Source organism: Gallus gallus, chromosome 21 (genome assembly GCF_016699485.2).
Source record: "Gallus gallus isolate bGalGal1 chromosome 21, bGalGal1.mat.broiler.GRCg7b, whole genome shotgun sequence".
Lineage (NCBI taxonomy): Eukaryota > Metazoa > Chordata > Aves > Galliformes > Phasianidae > Gallus > Gallus gallus.
The window spans coordinates 4159211-4186237 of NC_052552.1; the positions used below are offsets into that span (position 1 = coordinate 4159211).

Below are 27027 nucleotides of genomic sequence, written 5' to 3' on the forward strand. Positions count from 1 at the left end.
ATTGTACTCCTTTTGGAAAAGCATTTCCACGTGGAGCCCTGTTAATACATTCAAAATACACACTCAGAAATCATGCCACTTTGCACTTCCTCCATTTTCATCTCCCTGCTATTAAAGCATTACCATATCATTGCAGATATCTGTCTAAAAAAATCTTCCAGAATTCTACAGCATTTTAAAGCACTATAAAGCTTTATTTTAGTTATTATGATGGGGACTGAATAGAATGAATAACGCTGCAGAAAAGCATGCAGGCACACCAAAGCAGCCCTGAAGGGCTAATTTGCCAGCCAGGCAGTTTCCAGGGATTTTAGCCATAGCATTGCTGCTGTAAGACAGGGGATATCTAAAGTATCATTTAGATTAAGTATCATTTTAGATTAAAGAAGGTGGGAAAACATCTCTCAAGACAGAAGCAATGCTGCTGGCTAACCCAGCAGACAGGCACTTCAGTCTGTGATTACTGGGTGGTGTCCTTGCAGTAGTTCCCAAATCAAGGTATTATGAAGCTTAAAATTAAAGCAAAAATCAATTCTTCTCCATATCCACTTAGTGCAGAACAAGTTTATCTATTCATTTTTGTTTAGAAGCTAAAGAATAGAAACCAACAAAATACCAACAACATCAACAAAAACCAACCACAAGACTCAATATCATCTGCTTTACTCAACGTCAGGCCATAAGAGATGACCACTCTGTCCCATTTCCTTGGCAGTTTCCAGGTGTAGGTTTGATTGCTCATAGGTTACATATGTCAACTTTGAGGAAAGGTTGAAGTATCCTCTTCCAGTTGGTTAAAATTAGAAAATAGTTACTATAAGAAACAGACCACAGCTTCAAGCCGATGTTGGTTATTCAGTGCACAGTCTTCATGTCTGCCTTCCTCCTAATGCTCTCCAAATGCCTTTTACATTCACAGTGCACTTCAGCAGTGTCTGTATACTACATTTAATTTATTTCCATGAGATTTAAATTTTTACATAAAACAGTGTTTTGGCCTGGACAGCAGCTACCTTCTTCCTTCCAGAAATGCTAAGTTGTGAATTGTTTTCTCTTAAGAAAAATGCTCAAGTCAAATATTCCAAAATTCAATCTTTTAAACACCATATGTACACACTTTAAGTCTTCCAACTAAAGCACAAGCCATCTGTATTGTTTGCCTGCTTATATGAATCAGAACGGTACACAAAAGAAAGCTACAGAGGAAGCCAAGGGAGACAGCAAGAGACTTCTTAAGCTGTTTCAAGACAGAGATTCTAATATACGTTGCACTCATTTCACTACTTAAAACACATTATTTGATAATTCATTTTATGGGATAAAGTGAATAAGAAAACCAATAAAATAGACTGCAAGATCCCTATACTTTCTTTCAAAATGAGCATTAATCAGTTGCAAAAGTGATTTCCACCAGTTTTGTATGAGCTTGGTCCACCCAGACCTACATAAAGCAGTACAGGAAAATTGAATTTTATCTCAGTAACAATATCAGAAGCATTAATTTCCATATTTCAACTGTACAGTCTTCAGTAGAGATAGAAGGGGCAGCTGGATAAGGAAAATAGATGGGCACAGAAAGCTTTGTAAAGAGAAGACATAAATCCAAGATTGCATTTTTTTCCCCATTTGTTAATCAGAATAGGAGAGAGCTGAGCCAGGAGAACATCCAACCCTACCGTCCAACCTGAACCTGTTTGTAGCACTTGAGGATGGGCAGATATTAAGATGTGACAAGCCTGATGAAAAACGGTTTGTAGAGATGGAATGGTACAGTAATGGGAAAAGGTGTCTATCCCTGACTAATTCCCTGATATGAAAATCCTGAACAAAATCTTCAGACTATGAACTTTATTAGTTGTGAGAGGTCAGGCGAACTTACTGTTTGATTATCAAGATATCAAACAAAAATGCAATCCTTCAATGTGCAAAGCCCACTTCTGAGCTAGAATAGCAAAAAGAAGAGCATTATTGAAGAGAAAGGCACTCCTATTGCTTGTCTATTTTGAAGGCTGTTTAAATAGAAACCAGACATGAACTGGGAATAATAAACAACGTTACTGTCTTCAGCAGGAAAAACACTCCACTGATGGATTTCCTCCTCCAAAAACCCCAGGCATAATGTCTAATGCTCACTAGAAATATTCCCTTTTATACAGTCCAGTTATCCACAATCTTTAAGGATACCTAGCAAAATTCTGTCACTCAAAATATATTAAATCTTCAAGAATTAGAAGTAAGAGCCTGGACCTTCCTTCATGTTCCCCAATTATTTTTATTGATGTTAGAGACTTTTCAAGAAGTCCCAAGACTATCCGGGAGAGAAGACACCACTTCCATCTCCAGAAGGCATCTCAATGCTCATTAGAAAAAAAAAAAAACACCGTATTTTTGCAATAAAGCAGCTTGTGGGTAACATCTAAAAGTAGCCAAAGTTGTCTTCTCAACACTGTTTAAAATCAAACCTCACTCTCATAGATTTTATCCACCTTATTCAAGCTTGTTTTTCCTTCAGAAGTGTAAGAGCTTGCTTCTGGGAGTAGAAGTGGAAGCTACTGCTGCTTTGCAGAACAGATAATCCTTTGGCACAATGAACTGGATTTATAGGCTAATTTCCTCAATTCTACAGTTTGTGTTCAGGCATCCCTGAATTCTTGATTCAACGAACTTCAGAAAAAAACAACTGCCAGCAAAGAGCTGTTTTCAATAAACAGTTGCAATGAGTGACTGCTTACAGACCAGACTAACTGCTCCCGATCCTCACCCTTCCAAAAGTCATTACTGTACAGCAATAGCAAAGTGAATATTAGACATTTATGCATCTCAAAAAAGACAGGTGAACAGTTCCATGCTTTTCCATGCTTCCTGGCCATCTAGAAGCGAAAAGCAGGTCTTCAGAGGGCTCTGGCAAAGCATGGACCTCTGGGCTCTGCCAGGAGAGAGCTGAGTGCCTTTGCCATCTCAGCAGGAACCAGGAATGCTAGATTTAAGCATTTGCCAGATACGTGTTAAGGGTTTTGCAATGACTGGCTACCAAATAAATAGCCACGGGGCACAGCATTTCTTCTCTCAGCTTCACATACACCTGCCAGAAAAACTCTACAAAGAAGGCAGTCATTTACACCCATCTCTAATTTAATCTGGCCCTCCAGGGCCAGATACCTGGTTCTAATTGAGCGATATTAATATAGTTCTCTAATTACGTAACATAAACCAACATCTCAAGGTGCGTGCTAACTGTAATGATATTTATACTTAATCCTCCCAACCACTTCAAACCTAACATCCTTAAGGAAGTTAGAAAAAATTTGCCTCATGTTCTTGACCTTAAGATATCATCTTTTTAGCTACCGTGTAGCAGAGTACCTCCAAATACAAAATAAAATGGAAGACTGGATTTCCCTATCAATGTCAAGGAAAAGTCAAAAATAGAACTGAGACCTACCAGCTGTCAGGGGACCAGTTTCTCTTTAGTTATACCCACAGCTATGCCACTTTCCACAAAGTAACTTGAAATGAGGGTCCTATTTTAAGTATTTTAAGTATGGAATCATTTCCTATAGACTGTCAACTTCTACAGTTGATCTTATCTGGAAATAACTTACACTGATACGTATAACAAAATACTACTTCTGTGCAACAGGGAGAGATTCAACACTGAAACACATAAAAAACTCAAATTCCATTAAGGCTAAGGCCTCTGCCAACAGAGATGTCTGCCTAAATCTCTCTTAATGCTTCCTCAAAAGCAATGACAGATGTGAAGATTTGTGCTTTTCCAATCCTGCATAATGCTAGTTACACCTTACAGTGAACAAAATGATAGAACAAAGTAGTATCATCTCAGGAAAACCAAAGTATGTAAAAGAAAGATGTCCAGAATTGGGATATACAACTCAGAAACTGAATCTGAAATAAAACCCTGGCTGTCTCATTTTCAATTAAATAGTTTAGAAAAGGGATTCAGAAGCCTTTCTGCACTGTTTTGTAACATCTGGATGCAACATGGAGCTTGGCTGAATCCTAGATACTTCTAAAACTTAAATCAAGAGGGAATGCAAGGACAACGGTTACTCTTTTCCAGATCTGCCCCACGTGACACAAGCATGAGCGTGGGGGAATTCAGAGTGTACAAGGCAAAGAAAAGAGTTATTGTAAGCTAGAGAAGCAGCAGAGAGGATCAGTCTCCTATATAACAAGACTAGGACATTAGCAGGGTGGCTTTTTGGGGTAGGGAAGCCAGAGTCGGGCTTGTCATGCTCTTTGTTCCAGCTTCCACAAAAACATGTTTCTCATCGCAGGCAGCCTGAGAAGAATTTGCCCCTGGGAATGGCAGAAGCTCCAGCTGGAAGAGGGCTCAGACAGGATTAGAGACAGAACAAAAAGGTCAGGCTTTCATCTGTGTGCAGTGGCACTCTCTGGTCTGAAGTATAAAAGCAATTTTGCAATGGAAGGTTTCTGGAATGCCCATGACAACAACATGACTGAAGCCAATGCTCTACTGTAAATAGAGGTGTCCTCTGAGCTTCAATCAAATTGTACTTACATCTATCTCTGGTGATACCTCAGGTCAGCAACACCACACAGCAGCCTAACCAGCTGGTACTACAGACTTCAGGTTTCTGCCTGAAGTACAGCACACAGGTAGTCACCCACAGTGCAGCTCAAGGCACCTGTGCTGCCTGTTTGGTGATCTCTGATGCTGATCTCCAGAAGATTCTCCTCTTCCTCTTTAACATGTTCTGCCTCTTCAGTGCTTGGAAGCCTTCATCTTCCTCAATCTTTGCACATTGGTGAAGAGTGAGGAGTCTCATTTCTGTTCTGCAGAAAAGCTATTTGCCAGCTGTGCTGCAAATCAGAGACAGAACTGAAGCATCCAGCTGAAAGTGTAAAGAAGGAAGAGAAACTATGCCAGCTAGCTGTTGTTGCCCATTTCTCTAAAAGAGAATGGGAGATCACCAATGCTTTTCTCATCTTAATTAAACAAAATCCTGCAGCTGCTTTGGACCAGCAAAAGAATTTTAGATGGGATAATATGTCTCTGCTGTGTTTATTCTCATTTTCTTCATAAAAAGAGCAAGATTAGCTTTATTTTGTTTTCTTAGACACCAAGAACTTTCATGGCATTTACCCCAGGAGCAAACACACAAGTCATTTACCCCTTCATTTCTATCTTTGTCAGTTTTCACAATTTGCAGAGAGAGAATAACCCACACGTACAGCAATTGCAGGGCAGTTTGTCTGTGCAGTAAAAATTGATCCACAAGGATCTAGAAGAAAAGCTGCAGACCTTTAGCAACAGGTTGCACCACTGATGAAACTTTTCTACTTTGGGATCAGACAACCATTATCAACTTTTTAACTGTTAAAGGATACAGAAGGAGAAGGGAAGTCTTGGGATCTCAGCCAGCTGATGCTTGACTTATACCCTGAAGGTCCAAACATTTAGAAGTTATTCGTAAACCCACACTTTATATAACTCTGGATGTTTTAATTACCCATAGATCACCTTTCTCTCTTAAAGTCTTATCGATAAACTGGCCTCCATAACACTGGAGTTAGACTGATTGATTCCTGTAAAAAACACATCACTTGTCAACTTTAATTAGCTCACCTTTCAGCATTAATTTCTCTTGCTTGTCCACCATGCACAAACAGAAGCATGGGGTTTGATTTACCTGTTTTGCAGACTTCTGCACACCCCACCCTTAAATATCCCATATCTAAAAAGAACAGCACTGCAGTCTGCAAACAAGCACCCCCAAGACAAGAGTGTCCAGAGAGATGAGAATTGGATGCTAAACAAATTAATTTGTTAACATCTTCCCTAAATTATGGAATACTGTAGGGAGTAATAATTCTACGCCTGCAACTCCTGGACAGTGTGTTTGCAGCTATGGGTACCTTCTAGGGGAGTTACCTTCCTTGAACTTTCCAAATAAAAAAAAAAAAAAGAAAGAAAATAACCCATCCTGTTAGAACAGACTTTTCACATCCTGCATCTCCAAGGCTCTCACATTATTGAAGTACCAGAGTTAGTCACCAAGAGGGCTACAATCCAATAGGCAAAAATTACTGGAAACTTTCCTCATTTCCTAGCCCTCTCCCACTCAGTTCTGTCCTGAAGGCGTGTGAAGTCTCTCCTGCACTTCCCAACCTTCCTTGGCTGAAACCTGTTCCAATTTCACCCAGTAAATACCTGATACGAACAGATGAACTGGGAGGGGCCAGAAAGCTCCACATAGTTTCAGGGGGTGGAAGTAAACAGAAAAAACGTATTTAAGATGCTTTGAGAGAGACTTAGAATGCTCATACTCTGACAGGAGGGGTCTGAAAAAAGGCTGATTCTTCAGGCTCCACCTTCAAAGACTCACTCCACTGGAAGAAAGCTAGGTACCATTCTGCTGCAGCACTTGCAGAAAGTTTCATACATACCCCAGCTGCATTCAGACTACCCGCAGTCAGTTGGAAGTTTTCTGTTGCTGTAAGCAAAAATGCCAGCAAGATCTACTGTTCAGCTGGCATGGCTCTGCATTATCACTGTGTCTGTTGCTGTCTATCCAGCACTGCTGCAGAAGCCTCCTAAAAGGAGGACAATCAATGGGAACGTACAGTCCAAGATGATGGGATGCTGCGATGAGATTAAAGAGCTCAAGTTGCAAGTAGCCAACCTGAGCAGAATGCTGCAGGAGCTGAGCAAGAAGCAGGAAGGTGACTGGGTGAATGTGGTCATGCAGGTGATGGAGCTGGAAGGAAGCACCAAGCAGATGGAGTCCCGCCTCATTGATGCTGAGAGCAAGTACTCCGAAATGAACAACCAGATAGATATCATGCAACTCCAGGCAGCTCAGACGGTCACGCAAACTTCAGCTGGTAAGGAGGGAGTCTCCAAGCTCCCAGCTCCACATCTTAATGCACAAAATGAATTAATGATTAGTTCTTAATGCTAGCATGTCCCACTAACGTGCTTATCCAGTCTGCGTACTGAATACATGTGCTTAAAATACTTCTGTAGGCAGGTGATCCTCAAGAAAAAAGCAATTTGACTTCATGTCAAAAGTCCAAAGATCCAGCTGTATTTTAATACCTGCATGTTTGTTGCCAGAGAGTGGAAAAACTGAACAGATAATGTATTAATGCAGTGATTAATTCAGTCTTACGCCTCGCTTTCTGAGCACTGAAATACCAATCCAAAAAGAGAGCTGGCTTGGGGAGGAAATGGCTCTGGCAGTGACATCCTTTGAGTTCACAGTGCTGACATGGGACCAGAAGTTGGTAAAGCAATAGGAAATGCTTTCCAAGCATTACTGTAGATTTGTAATTGCATCTTCGTGGTGATCTCTGAGCAAGAGTAAGAGATTATTTGAATGATAATTCTTTAAAATTCAAAAGGTGCAGATGATGGAACATGTAAGTGGTGATGTATGCCTAGCCAAAACACATTTAAATCACTCAGATTTTCTCTTCCCTAGGGGAAGATTTCAATGCACACAGCAATTGCACAGACTTGTAATGTGGAATGCAGGTGCATTTTGTAGTTCAGCTACCTGTAAAGCAATTTCTAGAAGAAAGAGTCATTCAGTTTTTGTTGCCTTTTATCTTAAAAAGAAATTGATTTCAACAAGCTTAAGATTTCTTTTAGACTGTTATTGCTCAGGATGATTGGATTTGCAGGAAAAAAAAAACAAAAACAACAACAACAAAAAAAAAACACATACACACATTTTGTTTCTTTAAATGCAAAGGAAAAACTTCTAAATCTGTTTACTAAATCTGTAGAAACTTCCAGTTGCTCAGCTTTCACACACCACTCACTGTTTACAGTAGGTCTTAGAGATTTCACCAAGAATGAAATTCATTGGAGATATAGTAAAAGCATGGAAAAAAGTAACAACACAAGAAACTAGCCCAGGAGGTATTTAATTCAAGCATGTCTGACTACACCAGGTAAGACACATCAAGACTGTACTAAATTGGAAACTGTCAGAACAGGTAAAGCCTTGCTTCAGTTAGTTTATCTTCCTCAGAAGCAGTGCATATCACCAGCACCAAGTCAGCTCCTGCACAGGGGGAAAGGAGGCTTACAGAGGCTGACTGCAGCTAAAAGCCACCGCCTGTCACAGCTCCAGTGTAAAAAGTGATGAGCTAACATGCCTCACCCACAAACTCAGCTAACCTGTTCAAGCACACAACCAAAGAAGCACCTGGCAGCAGGCCCGCATCCATTCTACTGGATATGGCTTTATCATTGGAAGGGGACAGCAAATATAGCTTCTTACCTTTCAGCACAAACATATACAGTAGCAATGTGAAAAGGAGTAAAGACCTCTCTTTGGACCATTTCAGATATACAGACTTGTAGGAAGTCTTCTTCACTTAGTTATTTCTTGTACTACAAATTAAGCTTTAAAGAAACCAGACTCAGGGGGAAGGGGGCATTATTCTCACTGCTCAGATTCTTACTTTATGGTTTTGATTCAAGTAGATGCTGTCTATGACTGCTCATCACTTTATCAGAGGAACTATCGCATCTCTGGTGTTTACAAGCTACCTCCTGATGAATTTCTGGGGAGTCCAGATCTGGAGGTAAGGATGCAGTGTACACAGCATACATCAAGTTCTGAAATATAATACAGAAATGAAAGAGAAGGAGAGAGCATACTGAGTTATGATGCCCTGCACTTTGAGCCAGCACCTTTACATGGGCAAACATGGGAGGAAAGGATAGTTAAGAAGGGCAAACAGTAACATATTCAGATAACAGTTGGTTTTTTGTTTTAATTCTTTTTAAATAAAACAGGAAGTTCTTCAGCTTGTGAAAGCTGGAACAGTACTGTTTCTTGCCTTGTTTCACCTGAAAACAAACTTCCTAAATCTCCTCATAAGCACTGCATTTTTCCTCTTCTAGGTGTTCTGTGACATGGAGACAGATGGAGGTGGCTGGACTATCATTCAGAGGCGTAAAGTTGGTCTGACGTCTTTCAATAGGGACTGGAAACAATACAGGGAAGGATTTGGCAATATTCGGGGAGATTTTTGGCTGGGAAATGAAAACATCTACCGACTTTCACGACGTCCCACTGTTCTGCGGGTAGAGTTGGAGGTAATTAAAAGCTCTCCATTTCAGCAACCAAAGGTTGTTGGCTGTTGCTTTGGTTTTTTTGTTTTGTTTTGTACGGAGTAGTTCTTCCAAAGCAGATACCATCTCTTATTGCTATTGAAGGCCCAAGGAATTTGCATGCTTTAATTATAGAAGGAAGCAGGATGGGCCTAGTGACAGATTCAAGGACAAAGTAAAACCACGGTCTCCAGCAAGTAAAGAAGTCAAGGTTACAAACCTCAATCTCCGTGTAGACCATGTCTCCAGTAATGTGAGCTCTAGAGAATCCTGTATGATCCACTGCAGACAGATCAAACTGTTACCACTGCAGATTTAAACATTCACTCAGGTATCTGATAAAGATGAGGCCAAGTCTTCTACTTTGCAGCAATTCCCTCTGGTTCGTGCACAAGTGAGTTTGCACTATATTAGCCAAAAAAATTGATTTCTACTGTCTCCTTAGGGCTTGGTTCTGGTTTGGGTTAGTTTATAGTCAGCACAACTGTTTTGAGGGATGGGATATGTAAAACAGAAGTGAGCTGCAAGGCTTTATGTCTAGAAGTTGCTCTTTCAGAGAAAAAAAAAAAGAAAGAGAGAGACTTGAGGCACACACTATCAAAGGAGTCTGCTGGATGTGAGAGCTACAAACAAGGTTTCCACACATATTGTTTGATACCAGTGCAGAGACTTGGAAATATGGTATCTTTCTTTGCCTTAGAGAAGTCCCATCAGCCTGTTCCTGAGATAGACAAGACTCATAAAAAAGGACTGAGAAAGGACACGCAAGGTGCACTGTATATAAATACAGGCCATGGAGTCTTTTTGTATCCATTCTAATAGGGATTATTTCTTCTTCACTGTTTATGACAGGACTGGGAAGGTAACATACGCTACGCACAATATAAGCAATTCACCCTGAGCAACGAATTAAACAGCTACCGTCTGTTTGTGGGGAACTACACAGGCAACACAGGACGTGACTCCCTGAGGTACCACAACAACACAGCCTTCAGCACAAAGGACAAAGATAACGACAAGTGCGTGGATGACTGCGCCCAGTTCCGCAAAGGTAAACGCACACAAATGCCCTCCTGTCCCCAGTTGAGCACACGAGACTGTCTATCACAAAGATAACTGTCTCCACTGCCTCTTGCCCTTTATTTTTTCCCACTTCCTCTTCAAACCCATGCAACATGCAAATAAAAATTGTTGACATCCATCTGACTAAAATAATGCATTTTAGTCACAGAGCCCAGAAACCTTTTCTAAAGGCCTTCCGATGTCCACACTAGGAACACAAATTCATTGCCCTATGCTCTCAGTCAGAAGGATGGCAAAGAAATACTCCCAGAGGAATGAGCAACTAAATGAAAAGCTAACAGGCTAAATTGTCTGTTTAACTGTAAAGCATTTCTATATTCAGTATCTCTGTTAAGTTTTGAATTTACCTGTAATACCATCTATCAGGGCCATAGATGCTAAGAATTAAATACTGCATTCTGGACGATTTCTTTACAACAGAGCAATAATTCATCGTGATATTTGTACAACACATACCTGTTTTTAAGTGGCTCACTGAGAATCTACTCATTTGTTTTCTGAAAAGGTGGATATTGGTATAACTGCTGCACAGATTCCAACCTGAACGGGGTTTACTACCGCAAAGGAGAACACACCAAGAACATGGATGGTATCACCTGGTATGGATGGCATGGGTCAACCTACTCCCTAAAAAGGGTTGAGATGAAGATCCGGCCAGAAGACTTCAAACCATAGAGGAAATCAATACCTGATCATACAGCTACATGATGCCACTCCAGAGAAGGTGGGCAACTGACAACTCCCACCATTTAATTGTCCACTTCATCTAGTATGTGCAAAACATGCATAGTATGTACATACAGAATCACTAAGGCACACCAAACACCAGATACAGCCACTAGTGTTATCAGGGCTCACACTTATCTCCTCCTCTGAAGATTCTTTCTAAAGGGATAAATACTGTGTTAGAATAGGTTAGAACAAAATGCAAAACACCTCCTGCACTTACAGCACCTTCAGAAAACTTCCTGGTGTGTCTTCACTAGCATTGCAACTAGTGGGATGTACTAACCAGTTAGGCAGAGACTGCAAAAAGAAAGCCTCCTCGTTCCCATTCCATCTGTCAAGTATAAGTATTGCTGTTTAACTCCTTTCAAGAGAGATTCAAATCACAAAAGCTACATAATGGTCTCAAATGAGGGGAATCACCAATTAGAAGTGTTCTTGATGCATCTTTCTTCAGCTTACATCCCCACAGAAGGAAGAACAAAGCCCAGAAATTCTCCATAAGCTAATATCGTGCAGGTTCTCTCCTGAAGTTTTACTGCCATCTCCTGCTGCTGTCCCCACAGACAGCTGCACACAGCAGACAGTGCCCTGGAGGAAGGATTTATCCCATATCCTATATAATACTTATTCCCAAAGCCTGATAAAACTAGAATGCAACATTTCAGGCCACCACCAAATTATGTTCATGTTAAGATATATAAGAAGTGTTCTATGAAGCAGTAAGAAAAAAAAGAAAATAGCAAGTTAGCAAAAAGACAGACCCAGCCAACCAATCAACTCCACTCCCACACCTGAAATCACTGTACCCTTAAGCAAAACACTACTACACACCAGAGAATCCAAAAGTTACTAAATCACACTTAATACGCTGAGAATCTCCTCCTGAAGATCCTCCAGTTGAAAGTTAACTGGAGATGTTATGTTGAAAAATCACTATGTTGTTTCTCCCTTTTATAACACAGTCTTGCAAATAACATTAAAAAAAGACTCCTCCCATAGCCATATTGTTGTTTGAATATGTTGGAAAAGATAGTTATATTTAATATATCTATTTTTATTCACCTTAAAGAGGACTTGAATCTAATTTAAATTGTTTGGTCTTGTGTGGAAAGGGAGATAGAAGTGTCAGTAATTGCTTTTTGTATGTCTGACTATTAAATGTTTGACTATTAATACTATAAATTTCAGCTGCATGGAACTATAGCTGGAACCATTTTAACTGTGGTCTAGAAAGAGGATTTGAAAGATTTCTAAACTTTAAGATTTCTAATAAATTGTCTTTCATTTTTAATCCTGATTTATTTCAACTCTTTAACTTGCTTTATGGTGCACAAAGCAATAGCTGCACAACTGACCAAACTGACACACTGAATTCTATTTCTTTTCCTGAGAAAAATGAAAGGACAAAGGATGAAACAAATCAAATAGAAGCTGGGAGCAGGGTGGGGAGGGAACAAGGAAGCAAACTCCAAGGAATTATGAGGACTGAAAAATTACTGCAAAGACAAAGCCAGTTTTTGTTTAACCAAAATCAATCTGTCTATATAAGATTGTAGCATTAACGTTCCCATGATAAGAAATAGATTCATGTTTGAAAACGGGTAGTTTAGTACCAAACCCAAACCCTTCAGAGTTCTGAAGCCAAGAGGTGTATTACTAAACAGAACTGCTGGTAAGCAGAGAAGGGGTGCATCACAATGCAATTGCAGAAAGCCTCCTGAAATTATAACAATAAAGATCTAAAGTTTTAATCTCTTTTAAAAAAGAAAGAAATTGAACCACTTTAGCAGAACTTCTATTCCAACACTGAATGACACTTTGTTCTAGAGTTTCTGTGGGCACACTCTCAAGTCAAGCTTTTGAACTCTGAGACAGCAAAGCAAAGCAACTGCAAGATGAAAATGGAAGGAGAGTCTCTTGAGAGGGCACATGACCACTCTTCTACAGAACATGCACAGTAGCTTCCTCTGCTTTGTTACTAACCGTGCATATATCCCAGGCAAGGAGGTTGAAACTAGATGATCTTTGTGGTCCTTTTCAACCCAGGCCATTCTATCATTTTTGTTGACAAAGCTCAGAACAGTACACTGCCCCACTCAATACAGTATGTTCAATTTGATGTATGAAGAATGAGCTCTACCTAAGCCAAAAGAGTAGAATTTGACCAGAAATGTTAGTCAAAAGCTTCGACTGTTATGGCTTATTTATTTATAGGTATAGAAATCCTTTTAATCTATGTTAAAGCCACTCCAAGTAGCCCCATACTGAACTTGAAGGTGTAAGGGAGGAAATCAGAACAATCCCCACCTTTTCAGCTTCCTGTAGCTTCTTGTAGCAGAATTCAGCAGACAAAAGTGTACATCTACAAGCTAGAGAAGGTAAGTCTACAGCAGAGACTTGTGGTAGATACTGAAATTCTAAGAACTGTCCATATTCATCCTAATAGTTTCCTAAAATGGGAAGTGATGTGGGAGCAAAAGAATCTCATCAGTTGTGGTCCTACCTGATAAGAGACTCTAGAATGGCTGGAGTGGGACCCTTCTGAAATTCCAGCTCTTTGTAGTGAAGAGCCTTGGCATATGCTCGACATTTTGCTGCTCTCTCCCCCAGGAGGACAATGCCATTATCATCTCTCAAAGGCAGTGGACCCTGGGTAGAGCACATACATCAAAAGAATATTAATTAAAAAAAAAAAAAAAGTGAGAGTAAAAAAAAAGTGCAAGCATGCATGAACTCTTCACATCCTTTCCATGCACTAGACACCTGCTGACTAGCCAGTGTTAGAAAGTCCAACAGTGTGTCTACCTTGTCGCTGTGCTCCATGAATTCTGCCAAGTTCAGCAGTGTCTGAGTGACCTCTGCAATGTCCTGAGAAGTCAGGGCCAATTCAATGCTTCGGATCAACTCATCCTGCTGGTCTTCATTCAGTTCAGACCAGCATGAAACAAAAGCAGCATTGAAGAGATCTCTGAAGAGAGAGAGGAAAAAAAAAATTAAAAAGATTACTCATGAGAAAAAGTGTCTTTGACAGCAAACAAAGGTAGCTACAAAAGAGCATATATGTATCCACCTGTGAAACAGTGGTTAGCTCTTACAAAAGCAGCTTCTGTGCCAAATACTGAGACCTACATTTTAAGAATACATAATAGGATGAGATAATATGATAGTAAGAGATAGTACTATCATTTGCTAGCAAGTATTTTATGTGACAAAGGATGAGGCCTCATCTGACTTTGGTTATAAATGAATGCAGTGAAAATAATCGGGCATTTCACCAGATGTGCACAGATACATTCTGAACTCACTAGAGGACTGCAACAGCTGGAGATTGCATTAGTGGCAAATCTTGGGGAGGGAGAAGGAATGGTGATAAAAAAGATAGCAACTGCCCTTGTCACGACTAGTGCTCTAAAGAAATGCTGTGAAATGGATTTGTGATGCATTTGCAAGTATGCATGGGGAACAGGAGCATTACCTCTGCCCACCTAGGAAGTGCTGACCTTTTATCACACTCTTTCTTCTTCAATTTCGTAAGTGACAAAGCTCACATTTACATAAAATTAAACCAGGGCAAACGCTTTTCTATCAGCAGTAGCCAGATTCTTATGTACTGAGATGACAAGCATATATCATAATGAAGAGATAACTGGGCAACTGCTTACAGAAACTCTACATTTCTCCAGACGTACTGGTTGCAATAAAGCAGAGCAGCTTACTCCACTCTATGGAATTTTTATTCACCCGCAATAGACCCATGAGACTATTTCATACTCCAGTTCCACTTTTATGTGTCTTATGTTATTTCTAGACTAATACGCAGAATTCCACTAAAGATTTTGTGCACATCGTGGAGCTGCCAATTGCAAAGGCTGGGAATGAAATCAAGCTGCCAACTATTTGATTTGTCCCAGGAACTCTATTTACAGAACCTAAGAGCTTTTAAGAAACTTTTTTTTCCCTTATAACCTCTGGCTTGCATCTGCAATTTCAAGAGATCTGAAAAAGACATAATTACTGTACCGAGCCATAGGATTATATGCTTGAGCCAGGGCCCAGCATGAGCGCAAGGATGGTGAGGAGGAATCTTTCAGCAGCTCCAAACTGAGTCTTCTTAACCATTCCAACCAGTCATCTTTGGAGACTCTTCTTGCTGCTCCCCAGGCCTGCAGTAGAAAGCAAAACAATTTAACTACCAATCTAAACAGAGCACAGTCCAAAAGCAGAAGAAAGCCATCAAAAGGAAGCATTACTTCTTCATAACTCCAAATCGTATTTCTAGATTCCCTTTTCAATTCTCTGAAATCCATTTACAGTTACCAAATAATTCGCAGTAGATCAGTCTTATTTCTAAGAAATTCATTCCTGTCACAGCAAATATTTAACATTAATAATTCTTTCCTTGCAAAAACTCATTGAGAGCTGAAGCTACTGTTGAAACATCAGCTTAAAAATACTTAATGCATTTAGAACTACATTTTTAAGTCCAGCATTTTGAAGCCTATCCATCCTGATACTGCATTGAACACTGCAAATGTTTACTGTTTAAATTAATGTAGCTATTAAGTTCCACAGCAGCTTGAAGAGGATATAATAAACAGTAAGATTTGACAGCAGTGGTTGATTAGAAAAAAGCAGAGGCTCTGAAGTAGATGTCTCTAGAAACCACAGATGACTCCTTTTAATCAAGGAAGCCTTCTTAATACTTCACATAAGGAGGAAGCATCAGGATTACTTCATAGTTTTTAACAGCCCGATAATGCAGCTGCTCCTATCTTTAAGTCCCTTAGCACCCTCTGATTTTAAAGGGAATCTCCAATGCACCTTGATCTTGTCCTTGTACAAAGCTGGCAATAGAAAAGAGAAGTAAAGAAATGTGTAGATGCACTGAACAAACTGCTTAGTTTAGATATAATAGCTCCTCCATCATGCTGTGCAGAGCTCCAGTTTTACCTTCTGCAGGTTGATGGTGCTAACATGTAATTTCTTCATAGGACCTGTTTCCACGGGACCACTGGCCAAGGTTTCTCCCTGGTTGCTTCTCAACATCCGATGTTGATAAATGAGGGGATCCTCCTCCTCATCAGCAAGAGTATAGCCCTACAATAAACAGTTCACAGTGAGGATCACACCTACACAGATAAAAGCAATTTTCTGCAAATCAAATGGATGATAGTCAATGCATTAGCCAATCTTACAACTCAGTTTGTGAAGCAAACAATTATGTTTCAAAATAATGATTATTACAGCTTATAACACAGTGAATTCAAATGATAGCCCTTTCATATTTAAGATAACTTTGTACTAAGATAGCTCCTCATATGAAAGGACAAAATACACCAATGCAGAATAACTTGACTTTAAAAATAAACTCTTTCTAGTCATCTCACTACTAGATGTGGGACAGCAATGCACTGCTTGTCCTATACTAAATTACATAGCAGTTATTGAGTTTTTGAAATGTTGGCCCTACTACAGAAAATGAGACCTTCTTATCTCAGCGTTAGGTCTTGACTCTGTGGAAACAAGTAGGGGAAATTCACATTTAAGAACCTCCAACAGAAAAAGTAATGATACTGGCTACAAGTTTAAGTTCTTATCCAGGACTTGCAGTGATTTTTCTATGGGAAGTAACTGGTATCATTTGTCAATGATTTTCCCAACCAACTTCAGGCTCCTTACAGATCTATACTTAACATATAAATACAGCAACAACTACTCTTCTCCTTACGAATATCTTGAAGTCTCCCAGCTACATCAAATTCAACATGAAAACATTCCTCAAGTACTTTCATACAAACAACAACGTACGTTTCAACTAACCTTTACAATTCTGCAGATAAGAACATCGTAGCGTTGATGGTTAATTCTGTGTCGCACCAGAACTTTGTTTACCATCGGGATAAAGATCTGGTACTGCACAAGGGAACACATAAAAAACTAGTTACTCACCAAGAGCAGTAAAATCCCACCTCTGTTACACTGATCTGATAAGAAACCAATTGTGAATGTCTAATTGTAGTAATACCTGAGTCCAGAATCAACTAAGAGAAGGAAAGACTCTTTTATTTAAAAACCCCAAAACACTATATCACAAATATTGAACTTCAAAGCCTTGATCTTTTGGACTATTCCTTCATTTGTAAGCTTACAAGCCTTAGAAGTGCATTACCTTCTTTCCCAGCTGGAATACCAGAGAGGAGAGAGTGTCCATTGCAGTTGTTCGTAGCTCTGGGCTCTGATCTAGTGTTCGCACAATGGGATGAATAATTCGTGAAGCATAATCAGTAAAATCCAGAGACTCTGTCAAGCGGTCCACCGTTTCAAGAGCAGCTCTAAAGTCAGAGCAGAAAGAAGGGAAGATTTCTCATCTCTCATGGCACAACAGGAGAAATGGAATGTAAAAAAACACATAAGTGATTCATGCTCAGACATCCTAGGCATCAGAAGTAATGGGAAAAATATCACCAAAAGCATTAACGCAGCTCTCACTTGCAGGACAGCTTGCAAGTTGCAGCGACTAGAATGCTGACAGGTGAGAACAGAAAGTTAATAGTCTCTACACAAATAACAGTGCTGTAAAGTCCAACTGAGAACAGCCTTCCATAATGATTTAACACAGAAAACTAAGAGTTATTTCACTCTATACATGGCCAGGGGAACCACTGAGGAACTGGGATGCCACAGTCAAAAAGAGACTGCAAAGCCACTAACACTTACTTGCGAGCCACCACTGGGGCATCTGGGGCATCAAACAGCTTTACAATGGGAGGTAGTAATAAATGAAGGTAGTCATCCAGGTTAGCTCCAAAGAGCTGGATTGCATTCAATAGCTGGGAAAAAAAAAAAGACCCAATATGACTCAAAATCAGGAAAGATGCATTTCAAATAGATCAATCTCCAGAGAAAAGCTGCTTTGACCTTATGCTTTCAAGAGACTACTGGCTGCATTTCACCCCAAGCCATTGCCAACATTGCACCTACAACACAAGCAGCAGAAGTCCTTCTAGAACAAGGCACACAGCCTGCACCTGCCCTGGCAGTACCCAAAGCAACCCAGCAGGTTGCAGCTTCCCACACACCTTGACAGAGACAATTCGACTCTGACTATTGTCATGCATGAAGACCCGTAACATGTGAGGAATGAGCTGAGGCAGATAGAGCTTGAACTCGCCTCCTAGAGCCACCACAATTTGCTCAATAAGTAGGATAATTGTGCTCTGTATGGAGTTGTTCATGACCCAGAAGTCCTACAGAAGAAAAAGAAACCAGAAAAAAATTAAGTAGTTCTCCTTCAGCAAAGTTGCACCAATACAAGAAAAGCAGATTGTAGGAGACAGCATCTACACAAATTCAAGTTTGTATGGAGGGCCTACACTTTCATTACATAAGTGAGCAGCTTTGGTTTATTTTTAAAACATTCATTGACTCCAGTATGGGCTGTTAAAAATAACCTCTAGGCTACTGATTTCTCTTAATCTCTATGTGTTTGCAAACAGTAGGTGAAAATGAAGTGAAATGCCATCTATTTATGGACTCAGAACACCTCCCGTTAAAGCTGTTTTTGAACAGTACAAGACTGTCTTAAAAATTGTACTCACTCTCATGAGGGTGACAATTTCATCCATATAGGGCCGAATGTGACTTCTCACAAAGGACACCAACATCCCCAGCTGCTGGAACAGGAACTAGGAGGAAGAAACAGGTAGTGATCAAGGTAGTTATTTGAACACCAGAGCAAACTGTGTTTCACAAGCAATTCACAAGTTCATTTATCAAATAGCATGCATATGCTCAAGAAGTGGGGCTAAATTCTTAGTGGCTGCAGTGCAGTGGTGTTTGGTTTTTGTTTTTTTAATTTTTTTTTTAACTTGTATCAAAAATGTTATGAGCTCCAAGCCTCATACAGTCAAGCACATAGATATTTAGGTAAGCAAATTTATTAGGATGTGTCAGAATAAATTTGCAAGCACAAATGCCAAGACTTCAACTACAACAGAACTGTGTGATTCAGATTTGAAGGATGCTTCTAAAAATTCAGCCCCTAACTTTCCCCCTGCCTGTCAGCCAAACTGGCACACATTTTAAAATACTCCTGCACTCTTTCCCATCCCCACCAAGATACACCAGTGAAAAATCATGGGGGAAGAGAGTTTGTTCCTTGATATATAGCCAAATATATCACTACTTATTTTTTTTGGAATGATGGTTGATACAATAAGAGAACTTTGAGACAATTTTATTCATGGATACTATGACAATTTTGCAATTCCTTTTCCCCTAATACAATCTTATGCACTCACCTGTGGCAATGAATTTATTTTTGAAATTGGTATAAAATAATGTGGGTAAAATGCAGTGAAAGTAAAGCTCAGAGAAAGACAACAGGTGCAAAAACTGGGGAAGAAATAACACAAACTTCTTTAGTGAGAGCAGTACGCCTACATTTACCAAAAATGAACTCTGAGCTCCTATGCTGCACCTTATTTTGGAGTGTGTTGAGAAAGCATGCTTACATGCAGGACCTGCTTCCTTTAGGCTTTAGTGCCATATGTACCCACCTCAGCTCTTGTCCTCAGTATACTTTCACCATGTTCTTTTACCTAAACATTTTTAACAGGTGTGCACAACTACATAGCTTTTCAGCAATTAGATCAGCCATGTCCAAGAGTTCAGCCAACCCAGAACCCCGAGAGGTTTTCCTTCCAATCTGAGTAGTAGTTCAGTACGGGAGAAAACAGCGGTTTTATAGCAGGGTTGGGAATCTGCTAAGGAAGCATCCATCCCACCTATAAAGCACAGTATCATCAACTAATACAAATGGCCCTTCCCACCCCAGAGATTCTTTTCAGCAGCCTGAGAAAAAGGCTTGGCAAACAGCAGCCATCTCTGGTCAGATGCACCACCTTAGGCCCATTATAACAACTCTCATTTCCTCCTAAAACTGTAACTTAAGTGGGAAGGAAGAGAAAATGCTATTGTGGAATTGCTGTCAGTGCTGCTCTGGATGTTAGCAGACTGTAGCAAACTGAACTTTCCTTCTCACAGATGTGCCAAAGTACACAGTTGTATCAGAAACTTAAAGATTCTACCGGTACTATTTAATAACTGCAACAGTACGTTAATGCAGAGGTCACTGACAGCTCTGGGAGCTGCACAAGCTGTTTTCCTAGGAAAAAAAAAAAACAACAGCTTGATGGAAAAAACCAACAGAATGAGATATTGTCCACATAAGGATTGTGCTCAGAAGCAGCTGTTTCAATAAGAAGCAGAACATTTTTTTCCACTGGATGCTCCATCAAATGCTCAAAGGAGAAAATAGGCAGAGCTGTACCTCACTTCTGCAGCATGCTAGACAGCAACACACAGCACAGCAATGCCCCAAACCAGCTGCATTCTCTTTTAAATGCATTCTTATTTTAAGGCAGTGGAATAAGAGGGAAGGAGTGTACACACCTCTCGGATGGCACCATCACAAACCCTTATTACATTAAGGAACGTTGGCATGACCTGGGGCAGGAACTGCACACACTTCAGTCCAAGGGATTTGAAAATAAAGGTGATGGCCTGAACCACCATAGTGTGGTGTTGGGACAAGGACTGGTCTCGGAAAATTCTCATCAGTGCCACCATAGAGACAGCTGGATAGAATTCATCCAGAGGGAGGTTTCCCATGTTCACCAGCATCTCACTGGTACTGTAGTCCGCTAGGAGAAAAAAGGTAACGTCATAAGCTATATATTAAACGTTCTTCAATACCATACCAGTTCAAGAGCACCTTAAACTTGTACAATAATTTGCTCAGAAGAGAAGATAAACTGGTAAGAAAAATAAATAAACGAAAAAAAAAAACATAAGTTGTTTGTATATCAAAGCACTCTGTATGTTCACTTGGAAGAGAAACCAAAACAGATGTTTCTCCAAATGCTTACAAGAATCCTGGCTAGATTTGGACTCCGAGAGGCTGACAGCAGAAGCATCTCGTGACTGATCAATCATGCCAATGTTCACCTTGTGTTTGTAGGGGTCCAAAGCACCCAGCAGCCCTAACACACGAATAGCCTGATAAAAGAGAAACAAAGAAAATTAGTCAGAAGTGCAGCACTAAGGCAAAGGTCAACACGTGAATCCAGGCTTGGAAAGGTGCTGAAGATTAAAGGAAGAAGATCTGGAACTAAAACAACTGCCTGCAGAAAGCATCGGTTCTTTCCATCCATTGCTGGAGGCCATTTCACTGATTCATGTTTTCACTCTCTTAATACTGCTTATTGTACTTACATCAGCCACAGCAATTATCTTTCACTTCTTCTTTAGTCTTTGCTCAAAGGCATTTATTTCAAATTTCAAAAGCACTCTTCAAAAAGCTTTTAGAAAGAATTGTGAGAAAGCTTTGTGTTCGTACCTCTCTACGGGTGCCCTGGTTCTGCTCAGTCTTTAGGAAGTTCAGAAGCACCTCCAATAAAGTTGGGTACTTCCTGTAGGGTTCCACCACATAACCAGTGCTAGCCACAAGCTGACCCAGTGTCCAAAGAGCCACCTGGAAAGGTTAAATCCAGAAAAGATTTGTTTTGACCAGTGAATGTGACCGACTTAATTGCCCTTACTTGGAGATACAGTTCAAACAGGCACCAAGACTGAGTCCATGCATTTCAAAGAAAACTACTTCACCTTTTCCTCCTCTTCCTTCTTTACCTTCAGAAGTAAAGTCTCTACCGTGTCATGAAAGAGGCACTGCAATCTCCAGCTTGTGACACAAGTCACAAATGTGACTGTATGCACCCCAAGAGACTTGAGTGACTTAAAGTTTTGTTTTAGCAGCTGTGATGGGACTCATATTTCATTACTGTTTTTGTCACAAAAAACAGCAAGTTTAGTGCAACTGTCAAACACTTACTTGTCTTTTAGCCAGCAGGGAAGAGTCCTGTAGCATGTCCATAATTATAATGAAGAGTTCATCCACCCACTTCCTCATCTCCAGCCCACTGACCTATTGAAAATTACATACATATAAGTTCCTCGTCTAGCATCGCTAGAAGCTTGACAACTGACAAACATGAAAAAGAGGTACCTGCAATTTCCCTACCTGTGCAAGTTCCCCAATGGTAGCTAGAACATTGTTAATCACCCCTGGGTTTGGATCTGGATCAGGATCTTTCAGTTTCACTATCAGTGCCTGGGAGGTGACAGAGAAACAGATTAGAATGCGTTGAGAAGACGTCTTGCTGTACATGAAATACTCAAAGTGTTCTTTCCTTTCCCTTTCACCTAAAATTCCTCAGAGGCTGAACTTGCATCACAGTGAGTATTTGAACAGTAAATTAAAACTCTGTGTCACAAATTTTATGCAAATCCAGAATCAAATCAGGTTACTCTGTCATATACATGCATTAATACTCTGGGTAACATCCACATCAATCTGATTTTCTACTGCTATGACGAAGTGAAAGAAAAGCAGCTTCTGATCAAGGTAGGGGTTGTACACCCACTTGCTTTATCATTTCACTCCAAACTTGCCAGAAAATGTGCACGAGGGAAGCAGACAGAGAGGAAGAGAGACTGACTGTACCTTAAGGATAGGCTCCATATATGGACGAATGAGACGTGGAGCGTTAGAAACCAAGTGACCCAACATCCTGGCACTTTGCTCTTTAATCCTACCAACACCACTGTGCTCTAGTTCTGTTAGAATCTGCAGAAAAGACAAAGGAAGCATGAGAAATAAGAAAATAAAACATAGATAAAAACTCTTCAGATTTCTCTCCTATCCAATGACACCAAAAGAAAAAAAGAACCTCAGCACTTTTAAATGGTATTCTACATTTGCACTCCATCCAAACAGTTAATTGGAATATATGTCTTCAAAACAAATACACTCACGTGGAGCAGAGCCACCCATTTGTCTAAAAGTTGTGCAGAACATTCTTCCTCAATACAGTTGGAAAGCACTCCAGCAAGATAAACACAGAGCAAAATGGTGACTACTATCCTCTCCTACTAAACACATTCTTAGAGCTTCATTCCAAACATGCATCAGTAAGAAAGACTTGCTGAAACCTAAGCTGAGTGATTAATACACTCACTCACCCTCCCTTACATTCACTGCAGTTAGGTAGCTTTCAGTTCTTTAGCTACATCTTAATCTCAATTACCAAATACTTTGCAGGTATCCCCCTTCATTACCTGGATTAACATCTTGCGCAGGAAAGGCATGACAAAGGCAGGGTTCATGCTGCTCAGGCGACCCACAGTACAGATGGCCAGCTCTCGGATTTCAAATACTTGATCATTCAGGGCCACAAAAAGAGCTTGCAAGTTTTCTGCCTGGGCAAGGTGAGCATCAAATCGCTCATCCAGGGACGCCAACACGCAGAAACGTATATCAGGGTCTGCAAGAACACATTTGGTTTTCATTAAATGCAGTAAGCTCCTGTTTTTATTATTACCCTTACTCACAACTGGCCTTAAAATTCTTCACAACTTCAAAAAAAGATGCTGAGAGCTTTCCCAGCATTAAACACTACCTCAGCATTTTACCCATGAGAAACAAGCTAGGTCAGCCCAACAGACTCAGTGCTGCTCAGTACTGCACCAATACCCCAATGCAGTACAGTGTCAACCTCTTGCACCTATATAAGCAGTACATGTGGAGACTGTGCGCAGAAAACAATTTGTCTCAGGCTACCAGCATTTTGATTGTAAAGACTGACATCTTAAGTTAATGGAAAGCATGTTCAGACTCTACATCAACATAGAGTAGGAAAATCCTTTACACTGAATGCTACACTAACCTGGGTCCGTTATTCCAACCACAAGCAGTTTGCTGAGAACATCAGCCACAACCTGCACTGCTGTCTGACTGACCACGTGGGCATGGCCACTGATCAAGTGGATGGAAGGCGTGAGCAAGCGAGAACAAGTGCGGGCTGCTTCCATCCGTATCTCCTTGTGCTCGCTGTTCAGAAAGTGGTCTGCACAATGCCGGACAAACTGAGTCAGAGAATGCCCTAGAAAGAAGAAGACAGGAACTTAACACAAATTCACACCTTGATTACTGGTCTTGCTGGGTTATAGGAGTTTAAGGAAGCCTTTTGCTTCTTTATTCCATAGTTTACCTTCAAACTCAAAGCTGCCCAGCGTACGTAGGGCAAGTGTGATGCTACCCACATCACTGGCCTCTGGGATGTTGGTGAGGCTAGGGGAGGCCAGTTGGTGGGCAAGACCTTTTGGCATGCCTGGATGTCGCAGAGGTTTGTGCATTAAAACAAGGGAAAGCATTTTCAGCAGCCCATCCTGGATATCCTTCTTCAGCTGAGGGATCTGACGACTCAAGTCGTATAGCACAGCTGTTAGAGCAGGGCTGATGGAAAGGAGCAGGCAGACAGTCATCATGACAGCATACATTGATATAAACTTCAGTGATTCATCTTACTTTTGCCTCTTAGACACAAAGGCAAATAAATTCAGCTCCAGGTGGTAACATTAATCTAAGCAGCTTCATGCTGCCAGGATACTTCCTCTGTACCTTCCCATATTAATAACTTCATGAGCTATGAAATTTCCCATGGAAGAGAAACCAGAAGCAAATATTCATCATTCTCCTTCCCTGCCAACATGATATGGAAGAAATCTGCTGTCCTACAGAGGCTTTCTAAACTTTTGCAGGCTGCTGTCAAAAGTATTTGAACAGTGGGAAGTAAAGAAGATTGCCTTAGAATTCACTAGGTTCTTTAATTAAAAAAAAAAAAAAAGATTTATTTACAGAGACCAATGCTCTTAAGTAATTCAAGAGACATATAATATTACTCTTCTGAAAGCGCAATACAAATCATTTAAAGAAGTAATCTTCCTTCACAACATGAATACTTTCAATAACTGCTTCTGCATGGTCAACAATGCCATCCAGTGGTGAATAGAAAAAAGTGCTCCTGTGCCTCATACTCACCTCAGACCCACGGCCAGCATAGGTTCCAGAAGCTCTTTAATGTCCTGCTGGATACTTGGCCCCATGGCTCGTGCCAACATACTAATGCAGGTGAAGACTGTAGCATCAACCTGCACAGACTTCTGCCTCCTGGAAAGAGATCACATCGTAGTTAATAGAAGTTGCTATTTTTCAAACATTTCTTCCTCATCTCACTTCTACTATCACTCTTACAAAAAATAACTCATTTTAACATGGTAATTTTATCCCACATCACAAAAATCATACAAAAAATGGGTTCTTCAGTTTCTTCCTCTAACTTTGGCATACTTACTTGTGAGCAAAGTCCTTTGGTGGAAGAGCTGCTTTTATTATTTCAAGGACTTTTGGCAGGTAGGCTTGAAACTCAGATCTGACAGCCACAGAAAGCAAACCCAAGGCCTGGAAGGCTGCTGTTCTCTCCTTCTCCTTCTTCACACAGCTGAGAACATGGTTCATGGTGTCCGGAAGATACTGATCAGCTGCCCACAAGAGAGAACAAGATAGATGTTGGAAGTCCTTTAGGTTATACAGTTGCAGCAAATTTGTAACTATGTATTTACAAGTATAAAACCAGGGGAAGGACACTGCAATATAAAATTCACTGGTGTAAGTGGTGGCAAACATGTTACCACATGATAAAATTCCCACAGCCTCAGAAGACTTTTTTTTCCCTCTTGAAAAATAAGTTCCACAGAAATGAAAGAGCTACAGGAGAACAGTGCAACAGGTGGTCCAAGACACTGCCTAGGGATTATATATGAAACAAGTATCTTGTTTTTATAGTGACTGATTGGAAACTTAAACACGATTTTCCAACCTACTTGGATCAATTTGATGACATGCCTACAACTCATATATTCTTCTAAGCTTGCCTGACAAATCAGCTGAACTGCAGCAGCAGCTTCTTCTTACTTTACCTTCAGATGTACTGCCAAATGCAACGGAGAAAGAGAAAGACAATGCTGCTGACAGCATTAAGGCCACACTGATTGTGATCAAGAGAACAGAGTTCAGCCCTAAATGTAACACACTAATACAAAAAATAAATGAGGTTCTACTTCTCAGGGTATTAATTACAGAATTCAGAGAACAGCTTTCAATCCATTTTCTTCATCAGAGCAACACACTGGCATCAGATTTCAAGTCATATTTACCCAGAAAAAAAGTCTGTCCTCCCACCACTTGCATGGAGGATTTTGCCTGCTCATCTCCCAAGCACCACATTTCTCCTTCTGCATTGTCTGCACAAACTCATCTGGGTAACTTCAAGTACAATTTCACTTCTAACATTCAGCCATCTGTCTCCTCACCTGTGAATGCTGAAGGACGGAAAGCTGCCAGCCGTGGTAGCAGATTGAGAACTGTCATCTGGATCAAAGAATTTTTGCTGGTTCTGCACTTAAGAACCCACTGGCACACCTGAAAGGATATGGATTGGGATATGAAGGATGGCCATTGGGAGTAAGGCAAAACTGTTTATTACTTGGATACCTTAAGGCATTCTATTGACTTTCGGCTTCAGAGCCCATCAGGAAGACAGATAAACAGGAAATTAAACCACTGCTCTAACAGAGAGAGTTACGCAGCTAGAATACATACAATTACTGAATTTTTATGCCCTGATTCAGTATTAGGCAGTATTACCTGCCTAATAAGGATATACAGGTCAATTACATTGCAAGAACCTGTGTTGTGAATTTGGAAAGGCAAGACTGAATGCTTACCTGATCAAACTTCTCCTCCATTAGATCTCTGCAGCATCGACTTTCTACCAACGTAGACTTTGCCGGCATAGGTGACGTTGCAAAACCCATGATTCCTTGGTGGGCATTGTAACCCAGAAGACCAGCCAAAGCATTTGACTGAGAGGGCTGAAGAGACTGGAAGCTAGTGAAGGGAGTGATGTGGCGAGGTTTGGTACTAAAGCCCATCAGGTCTTTGCAGTACTTGTCATGCACGAGCTGCTGCTGAGTGATCTCCTCCATCTCCTCTCTAAGGCGCTGGATAAAGCAGAAAAGCACATTTGAAAAAAACATAGGTGACTAAAAGATACCCAGTCCAGTGCTACCTAAATCTCCTGAGCAGCACGTTGTATCATTGATATCCAAATGGCTGGAAGACATCAACTAAGCTTAATTCA

General features: G+C 40.4%; 2 protein-coding genes across 3 annotated transcripts in view; one reads left to right on the forward strand and one right to left on the reverse strand.

Moving 5' to 3' along the window:
* MTOR (mechanistic target of rapamycin) overlaps positions 1 to 27027 on the reverse strand; it is a 62650-nt gene that overhangs the window by 30303 nt on the left and 5320 nt on the right. Inside the window, exons 7-28 of the mRNA XM_417614.8 lie at positions 26612 to 26887; positions 26198 to 26306; positions 25180 to 25366; positions 24867 to 24995; positions 24037 to 24281; positions 23713 to 23928; positions 23105 to 23310; positions 22491 to 22613; positions 22008 to 22097; positions 21819 to 21911; positions 21327 to 21461; positions 20857 to 20986; positions 20381 to 20631; positions 18526 to 18612; positions 18007 to 18174; positions 17645 to 17757; positions 17097 to 17259; positions 16748 to 16840; positions 15878 to 16024; positions 14948 to 15090; positions 13733 to 13895; positions 13431 to 13576 (exon numbers count right to left, since the gene is read on the reverse strand). Coding sequence (XP_417614.3) covers positions 13431 to 13576; positions 13733 to 13895; positions 14948 to 15090; positions 15878 to 16024; positions 16748 to 16840; positions 17097 to 17259; positions 17645 to 17757; positions 18007 to 18174; positions 18526 to 18612; positions 20381 to 20631; positions 20857 to 20986; positions 21327 to 21461; positions 21819 to 21911; positions 22008 to 22097; positions 22491 to 22613; positions 23105 to 23310; positions 23713 to 23928; positions 24037 to 24281; positions 24867 to 24995; positions 25180 to 25366; positions 26198 to 26306; positions 26612 to 26887 — 3413 coding nt within the window. The remainder of the gene's footprint in view (positions 1 to 13430; positions 13577 to 13732; positions 13896 to 14947; positions 15091 to 15877; positions 16025 to 16747; positions 16841 to 17096; positions 17260 to 17644; positions 17758 to 18006; positions 18175 to 18525; positions 18613 to 20380; positions 20632 to 20856; positions 20987 to 21326; positions 21462 to 21818; positions 21912 to 22007; positions 22098 to 22490; positions 22614 to 23104; positions 23311 to 23712; positions 23929 to 24036; positions 24282 to 24866; positions 24996 to 25179; positions 25367 to 26197; positions 26307 to 26611; positions 26888 to 27027) is intronic.
* On the forward strand, positions 6305 to 12218 carry ANGPTL7 (angiopoietin like 7). 2 transcript variants are annotated; one of them, XM_004947467.5, is made up of 5 exons: positions 6305 to 6870; positions 8480 to 8583; positions 8906 to 9100; positions 9968 to 10166; positions 10704 to 12218. In XM_004947467.5, the coding sequence occupies exons 1-5, from the start codon at positions 6492 to 6494 to the stop codon at positions 10871 to 10873; spliced, it is 1047 nt and encodes a 348-aa protein (XP_004947524.1). In that variant the 5' UTR covers positions 6305 to 6491; the 3' UTR covers positions 10874 to 12218. The 2 variants fall into 2 exon arrangements, with proteins under 2 accessions (XP_004947524.1, XP_004947525.1); XM_004947468.5 differs by having other exon boundaries at positions 8483 to 8583.

What these genes read in the sequence shown, in the direction of transcription:
- ANGPTL7 (XM_004947467.5), top strand. Translation starts at nt 6,492, where the DNA reads ATGCCAGCAAGATCTACTGTTCAGCTGGCATGGCTCTGCATTATCACT. An exon ending in GGTCACGCAAACTTCAGCTG is followed by an intron (nt 6,871 to 8,479) that starts GTAAGGAGGGAG and finishes TTTTGATTCAAG; the next exon opens with TAGATGCTGTCTATGACTGC. An exon ending in TTCTGCGGGTAGAGTTGGAG is followed by an intron (nt 9,101 to 9,967) that starts GTAATTAAAAGC and finishes TGTTTATGACAG; the next exon opens with GACTGGGAAGGTAACATACG.